This window comes from Cibotium barometz, chromosome 2 (assembly GCF_041138505.1).
Source record: "Cibotium barometz isolate CiBa-2024 chromosome 2, ASM4113850v1, whole genome shotgun sequence".
Taxonomy (NCBI): domain Eukaryota; kingdom Viridiplantae; phylum Streptophyta; class Polypodiopsida; order Cyatheales; family Cibotiaceae; genus Cibotium; species Cibotium barometz.
Window position 1 is genome coordinate 44,450,012 of NC_141047.1, and position 8,197 is coordinate 44,458,208.

The following is an 8,197-nucleotide window of genomic DNA, read 5'->3' on the forward strand; positions in this document are numbered from 1 at the left end:
TTCTTCACTCATCCTTTAAGAAGAAATCTCTCTTGTATCATAATAGAGAAATCTCTCTTGTATCATAATAGTTTAACAAAGAGAAGGTTAATTTGTAATCCACGGTCTAGTATGGTAGAAAATCTTATATATTGTCACCTTATGAGTTTGCAATTGAGAGCCTTGACAAATATCATATATTGAAATTTAGATAGCAAAATTTTTTAAAAATTATTTTAAAAATAAGTACTGCATAAAAATTCACAAAATTGGGGAAACTCAAGGTTGTTGCAAATTTGCTAAGGACTAAAGACCTTTCCAACCTCAAGACCATCTCTCACTATTAGCTTAAAATTGTTTCAAACATTTGTATTTATCTATTGATGGGTTGGAAAAGGAACGTGGGCTTGTGGACATAATGTTAGTAACCACCTTACCTTAACTTACAAAGTTATAGTACAACTATGAAAATGATTACCATGGGCATTAAAAATACCTATATGAAAAAAAAGACATCTACTTTCTTTATTATAATGGTAAATATCAAAGAAATGACATCTACTCTCTTTATCATAGTGGGAATTATGAATTGGTGTCGATATAGTGGATATGGGGAGCTAGAAGTGTAAAGAAACCAAACACTTAACGCTTTATCTAGATGGTACATTTTTGGGGTTTTTTTTATAATCTAGTGTCAAGTTGTGTTATTTATAAATTATTGACTCATAAAATTCAATTTCTACATTCCTAGCTCAGGTGCTGTACTTTGCCAATAATCATATTTAGCTAAAAGAGTAAAAACATATACACTTATGCATCAACCCATTCACATCAATTCATGTGTCATAAGCCTTTTGAAAAACAACAAAACTATATTAAAAATCAACATGTCCAACACTGGATTTCCATCTCCCTAATAACCAGTCTCCCCATTGTCATTGTACCCTAAGTTACTATGAATCCATTTCCCAATCATGCTTTCCATCTTTCAAACATGATCAATGGCTATGTTAATTTAAACGTTTCTCTAATATATGACATCAAATTTGATCTAGAAAAGATAGCCCTCTATGTCTTGAAACTCTTTTTAAGAAATAAAGAGCTTAGCTACACAATTCTGTGCATAGTTGTTTTATGCTTGAGAGTGAGTAGATGCCGGAATATATCTGATTTCTTTGGTTGGCCTCACATGTCAACATCAAAGTACTTCCGGTGATCACATACTGCCATACAAAAAAATAAGAGAGTAAAATAAGAAAATAAAAATAACAATTGTAAGGAAACCAAATGGAAAAAACGCATGCACACTAGAGTCTTAACACTAGTCATGTAAGTGGCTTCAGCTATAAAATGTCTGAAAATTGATCTACTTATTTTAATAAATAAAGAGGTAAATAAAATCAAATAATAATGAAACTTCTTGAGTGTGCTTATCTACACATGATAGGAGTTTTGAAAGAAATTCATGTAGGTTTTAAAAAAAAATACAAAAATACCAAAAGTGACTAAATATTGTAACGGCCTTGATTTTAATGTAAAAACGTAGATCTTTAGTTGATAGAATGTCACACCAATGGTTTGTATTAGTAGGAAAATTACTTAAGGTGTTTTCAAAGGAGAATTAACAAAAATAATAATAGGCCTTTAAAAAATTATTATAAAAATAGACCTTAAGAAATTAAGATAAAAATAAACATGAAAAATAAGATTTTCAAACTTCTTCGAAAGAAGTTTTTTTTCAATTGATAACATGTGTTGAAAGTTTTAAGTATATTTTTGGAAACCTTGAATTTAAAGAGAAATAAATTTTGCTACAAAAGTGTCTAAAAGCTATAAAAATGGTTTTTTAAAGAAAAGAATAGGACTATTATTAGATGATTCAATGTTAGTAGTTTTGGTGCAACATTAATACTTTGAGATTTTGTAAAAAAAGGAAACCACATAAATAGAGTACATGGAGGATAATTTTGAAGATTTGAAAGATTAAATTTTAAAAACTTTTAAATGTGAATGCACGAGATAACATTTCAAATCCATTTCAGAACTAAGGGGTTATAAAGCAAGATAAAGTGCTAAAGGAAGGGAAAAAGAAGCATTGGTGCTACAACATTTATATAAGATATATCATTGTTATCTTTCATGAATGTGAAAAAAAGGATTAATTATCATAAAATTTTAGAGATAACATACATAAAAAATCCTTAGAACATAAGCTTAAAAGATAACTTATTACCTTGCAAATGGATGGATTGTTGGTTCCACCACCACATTTCCAATGTGAACTTGGAACACAACTGAAATTACGACACCAAGAACAATGCTCATTGGCATCTACTCCTCTAAATGCCAAAACCATGAGAACAAGGTATCTGAGATGGGCACAATAAACCAAAATAAGAATTTTGAAGCTCCCTTTTGTTGCATGAAGATTTGAGAAATAACAAAGATTCATGAAGCTACAACGATGGTAGTAGTTATAATCTCAAAATGGTAACACATTGAATTTCATCAAAAAAAATCCAAACAATGAGTTAGTCCTAGAAAGATTCTACATTAAGTTTATTAAAGAATACCTATAAAAATAAAAAACTAACAAAACAAATGCATAAAAAGAAATAATTTTGAACAAAGAATAAACTTACAATATTGCTAGTATGAGCACAACCACTACCCAAAAAAACATTTTGCACATTTTGTATCTTGTGTCAGCATTAAAATCAGTAATGCGGTTGATTGGAGTGATTTGATATTGTGACCAATCAAAGTGGGCTCGTGCAAAGAACGCATAACCCAATAAGAGCCCAAAAAGGAAGCCTCCAATATGTGAAAAATTGTCGATATGGGGAAAGAGTCCAATGATAAAAAGTAGTATAGCTATGATTGAAAGTGTTATGAAGGTAGGACACTGAAAAAATCCACAAAAGGTAACATGTTAGTAAAAACTGAAGGTTTATTAATTATAAGCACACTATTCACACCACTTTATAGAGGCACTTATTTATATCTTGAGGGAGCAAAATAAGTGGGCATATTCAAATGAAATAACTAAGCTCATTAAAGTAGCACCACTTCTACTAAAGTGACCTTGATATAAGAGGGTGCATTCAAGAGTAAGTCTTACAAAGCTAAACTTTGAAATTGTTGGTTTGATTGTGCTTTTGGATCCTTAAAAATGTGATTTTGGTGAAAAAGAGAGACCTTTCCTTCATGCTTTGACCAATTGGGGACAACGTCTGAAATAATAGCTCCTATCAAGCCGAATAATGCACCAGAAGAACCCACCGAGACTCGATTTTCGATAAACAAAGATGATAACAAGCTGCCGCCAATGCCTGATAAGAAGTAGATGCAACCCACTCTCCCTGTGTGATAGTCAATATTTTGTCAAGAGAGAGGGCCACATACTATTTATTTTAAATTAACATAAAATTTCATGCTAAGATGTATGCAAAGATCATTTCACTTTGTAATATTTCAATCTTTAGTTATAATTTTGGTGTTAAAAGAAAGCTCATTGAGAATTAACCACTTACAACAACCATATTCTTGCTCTAATCTAATGCCAAGAAATAGGAGGCTCAGTAGATCAACAATCAAATGAATGACACCAGCATGCAACCATACACAACTGAAAGGACGCCATAGTTGATGATCACGAGCCACCTTGTCCGATGAGATCCCTCCCATTTGAGATAACCTAAGGCGATTAATAAACAATATTTGCATAAGTTGCCATGTATGAGGCAATTTTTTAAAAAAGCATAAAAGCTTTGCAAACTATAGTTTCAAGTGCTTCTCTTAGAATAAAATGCATGTAAACCTTGTATAAACAAGATACTAATTTCTCTATAAGAAGGGCCCTACTTTGTTGGATAGAGAGAGAGAGAGAGAGAGAGAGAGAGAGAGAGAGAGAGAGAGAGAGAGAGAGATCATATTATGAATATAGAGGCCAGATATGGCCTTTTAAGACTTGAACAAAGGCATGACGTGAAAATACAAAGACTAGAGCATATGGCTCGTGGTGGACAAATGAGACTAGGGATAGAGAGTAAGTGTCTCTTGATAGTGGAGTACCTCAATAATAAAGGTGGAGAGAGCTCTTTTCCTTGTGTGTGAGGAAAGTGTGAATGGTGTGTTAAGTGAAAAAACATGTGTTGATCATGACACAAGTTGAGCATTTTTGATATAGTAGCATGGTGCTCTATCTCACTATGAGCATTCTGGGAGAGCATGTTGCTCTGTATCTCACATACCAAGAGCATAAAGTATGTATGTCCTCTAGGACTCTGATCTCCCATTCCATTACCCAGACTCACTCCGTAAGTGGGTGAGAGCTAAGTCGAAAGGCAACAATGTTACAAGCTATTAAATTTTGGAGATATTTTAAGCTTTAAGTACCCCAATGGTTGTTTAAAAGAAAGCTCTCAATCAAACGAGCCTATAAATATTGTAAGACCATATGGAAGGTTATCCACCTTATACAGAAGCTGAATAAATAGATATTAAAAAAGGATAAGTTATCCAACTTAAGTATATGGAAGGTTATCCACCTTAAGTATAGAGAAGATGAATAAATAGAGACTAAAAAAGGATAAGTTTCACAAGATATTGGAGAGAGTTAGTTTTGAAGATGAATAAATAGAGACTAAAAAAGGATAAGTTTCACAGGATATTGGAGAGAGTTAGTTTTGAAGATGAATACATAGAGACTTAAAAAGGATAAGTTTCACAGGATATTGGAGAGAGTTAGTTTTGAAGAATAGGTGCATATCTTTTCAAAAGAATTGTAAAGCATATGCCCACATGCACGCATAGACAAACATATGCACACACTATGTGTGTAATAAATAAGTGACTCTCTCTTCCATTCTCAGGGATGGGGATGGAGGCTAAGGTCCCTAAGAGCATAGTATTGATGCCCTGGTTATTAGAAACCATAGCAAAGGGGAACATTCTCTCTCTCTCTCTCTCTCTCTCTCTCTCAAACACACACACTCTTAGTAGGGGGAGAGTACACACACAGAGTCTCCCTCTCCCCCCCCTTCTCTCTCTCTCTCTAAGGGGATGAGTGTGAGTGTGGGGTCTGTTGCACACACTCTCTCTCTCACACACACTCTCAGTGGGGGGAGAGTACACACACTGCCCCCCCTCTCTCTCTCTCTCAGGGGATGAGTGTGAGTGTGGGGTCTGTGGACACACTCTCTCTCTCATAATCACTTGGGGGGAGAGCTCTCTCTCTCTCTCTCTCTCTATATATATATATATATATAAGGGGGAGGGGGGTCTGCACATACATACATACACACACACACACACACACACACACACACACACACACCCGCCCCCCCTCACCCACCCCCCACACACACACACAAATTGAAGGCGTGCTTGAAACTTTGATAAATAAATGAAGGACTTACGCGGATGCGGAGGGGCCAAAGAGGGGGTTGTCGGAGAGGGGCTGGAAGGAGAGGCGGCCAAGGGAGGAGAGGGTGCAGCCGCCGCCATGCGCCGGGCAGTTGTTCACGTACATGGTCACGATGAAGAGCAAGAAACTGATGGTAACGATGATGGGCACCAGCAGAGAGTGCCCCCTCGGCCCATCCTGCCCCACATACAGTATCCTGTGGTTGCTAAATCTCTTCGTCAACATCCTGCTTAACGCTAATCACTACTGTCAATCCAGCCACTGATTCACCTCTGATCTCCTCTACTTCAGCCTCAAATCTACATAAATGCAGCCGTTTTGACTCTGTCAGCAGGGATTCGCCAAGGATTCCACTAAATTTCTCTGCTGCTAACACTAAAGTAAACCTAATTAATTGTCTCTTCAATTTACACTTCTCTGTTGCCCTATTTGCTCTGTATTAAAACGTTGCTTGCTTCTGTCTTTGCAGCAACAGGAGCCAAAATGGGAGCCTGAGTTCATGATAAGCTGTTGAGAATCAAAGGGCCTCATAAAACCCTTCTTGCGTTTAGAGCCTTCTCGTTGAAAAAAGCAGGAGGACCCAAATAGCACCACCATCCTTGTGTTGGTGGTGCCAGAAGCCAGCATCTAAAATGTTGTGAGGTTGTTTGTGTTTGAGTCAATCAAAGCCAACAAACGCTTAGAGATCCCTTGCTTCTTGCAGAACAAGGCCTCAGGCTTCCCTTTGAGGCTATCCTTGTTTGCCTCTCCAAGTTACACAATTCTCCACAAGGCATATTCTATAAGCTTTGTTAAGGTTGCTTTATGCTTTGAAATCTCTACACTCTCTAGGACTCTCCGAAGTGGATTAAGTCATGTGGGATATAAGAGATGGGTTTTGTTTTTTTTGGTGTCTTTGCTAAGAAATCCATGAGAACAAATTGGACATGTCATGCCATATCGAGACATAAATTTTCTCTTAGCCCACCCCTAGCACCTCCGAGGAAAATTCCATTCAGAAAACATGGGTTTCGTGCCACACGAAAAGAGATGGGTTGTTGTGTCTATGCTAAGAAAACTGTGGAAAAAATTTTGATATGGCATGCCATACTAAGAGATAATTTCGATCGCTCCGTGTGCCCAAAGCCATGCATAGAAGCTCTAGAAAAGCTTGGAAATTGATGTACATAACACCATGACTTGCTGGTGAAGCAGAAAAGATTTTTTTTAAAAAAAAGAAAGCAAACCTTGAGCCAAAAGCTAAGCATTTGTTGCTACATGTGATTTTCTCAAAAGTAATGAAGGCTCATAGTCTACATGGTGAATAGGGAATCCATAGCCACCTCATAGGCTCACACTTGACGAAGCCTTTAATGAAAAAGAGAGGAATATATGATGATGATGGTGATGCTATCTTAGGGGAAGAAGATGCTCACATAAGTTGTGTTGAGAAGGTGATGGTGTTGTTCTACTTTGTTACTTTCAAATGACATGTGCAAAGTTTTGTTATACCACCTTTTTGTCCCACTTAAGAGAACAACCATTCATTTTCCAAAATGTTTACTTTTTTTCTCTCCTTTCTTTTTCCTCCTCTTCTTTTTCCTTTCTTGAAGGTGTTTTATCGTTTTCTCGACCTGTAAGCCACTTAGTGCATCCCTTATCGCATCTATATCACCTTGCTAAAAAGTTATTCTTTGATAAGACTTGTCTACATTGCTCCACCCTGCCGCCAAGACTTCTTTATAATGTATCACCCACATAATCACCTAGAATCTTCTCTTCTTTTGAGCTATTAAGCTCTCATCACTTAGTGGATTCAATCATGATTCAACTCTCTCTCTCTCTCTCTCTCTCTCTCTCTCTCTCTCTCTCTCTCTCTCTCTCTCTCTCTCTCTCTCTCTCTCTCTCTCTCTCTCGTATATTGGTGCATGCTTTTGAAAATCATGGTAGATCTTAAGAATACACATTTTTGTGAGGTGATGTCAACATTGCTTTATGTGTAACTTTTCTCAATTTAAAATCTTCTTACTTTATGTCACCCATTGTCTACATGAAACATTTCTAGTAGGTAACTAATCAAACAAATGTTGAAATTTCACCTGTGGTCCTAACTTTTATTTTTTAAAACAAGATGGTTATACACATCTCCATAACTTGTAAAACTACAAGCCTAAGGTGTCAAATACCTAAGCAAACCATAAAACACACATTATTTTGTGTGTAGTTGAGTACATTGTAAAATTATTAGAATGCATGTTTCTAGCAATAGTATTATTTTGGCCAACATAAACAAAATAAAAGATAACATTTTCCCTCACACTATATAGAAAACAATTAAAAAATGTGGGTCCACATGAAATATTGGGCTTTAGACTCAGTTCTTATACTCTCCCAACCCGCTCTTAACGGCATGCGCCTATTTTCCCACACATCTCATGATTATGTACAAAGCTATTTTACAACACTATTTTTCCCACACATTTAATGATTACTTGTTTGCAAAGCTATTTTGTCGATGGGTCATTAAAATTTAGTATAGCTTTAATGAAAAAAATGAAACCCTTCGGTTCAAGATCTAACATGTTACCTAGATATCACCTAGTTTTGGAAACAATTTTCCTTTTTTTAAAAAGTAGCTTCACTTATAATGATAAAATCTAATCATATTTTTGATAGATTTTGATGATAGATTTTGAACTGTATAACACTTTGCATAACATGATACTCTTTTCTATGAATCTTGATTATCAATAAATGAATATGCAGTCTTGATGAGCTCAAATTCTATTTCTTTTGATTCAAAAGAATGCC

At 35.7% G+C, this 8,197-nt stretch overlaps 1 protein-coding gene across 2 annotated transcripts; it reads right to left on the reverse strand.

The window, feature by feature from the left end:
• Positions 1–831: 831 nt before the first annotated feature.
• LOC147641124 (RHOMBOID-like protein 2) lies at positions 832–6,730 on the reverse strand. 2 transcript variants are annotated; one of them, XM_086818355.1, is made up of 6 exons: positions 5,400–6,730; positions 3,513–3,676; positions 3,178–3,341; positions 2,622–2,884; positions 2,213–2,348; positions 832–1,202 (listed from the first exon to the last, which is right to left on the reverse strand). In XM_086818355.1, exons 1-6 carry the CDS (start codon positions 5,630–5,632, stop codon positions 1,083–1,085), a joined length of 1,080 nt encoding a protein of 359 aa, XP_086674481.1. In that variant the 5' UTR covers positions 5,633–6,730; the 3' UTR covers positions 832–1,082. The 2 variants fall into 2 exon arrangements, with proteins under 2 accessions (XP_086674481.1, XP_086674490.1); XM_086818364.1 differs by having other exon boundaries at positions 3,604–3,676; positions 5,400–5,920.
• Positions 6,731–8,197: the final 1,467 nt, after the last annotated feature.

Excerpts from the sequence above, each read along its gene's own strand:
- LOC147641124 (XM_086818355.1), bottom strand. The coding sequence starts at position 5,632 with ATGTTGACGAAGAGATTTAGCAACCACAGGATACTGTATGTGGGGCAG. Across the intron at positions 3,342-3,512 it reads AGAGCAAGAATATGGTTGTT|GGAGAGTGGGTTGCATCTAC; the intron begins GTAAGTGGTTAA and ends ACTATCACACAG. Across the intron at positions 1,203-2,212 it reads ACAATCCATCCATTTGCAAG|TATGTGATCACCGGAAGTAC; the intron begins GTAATAAGTTAT and ends TTTGTATGGCAG.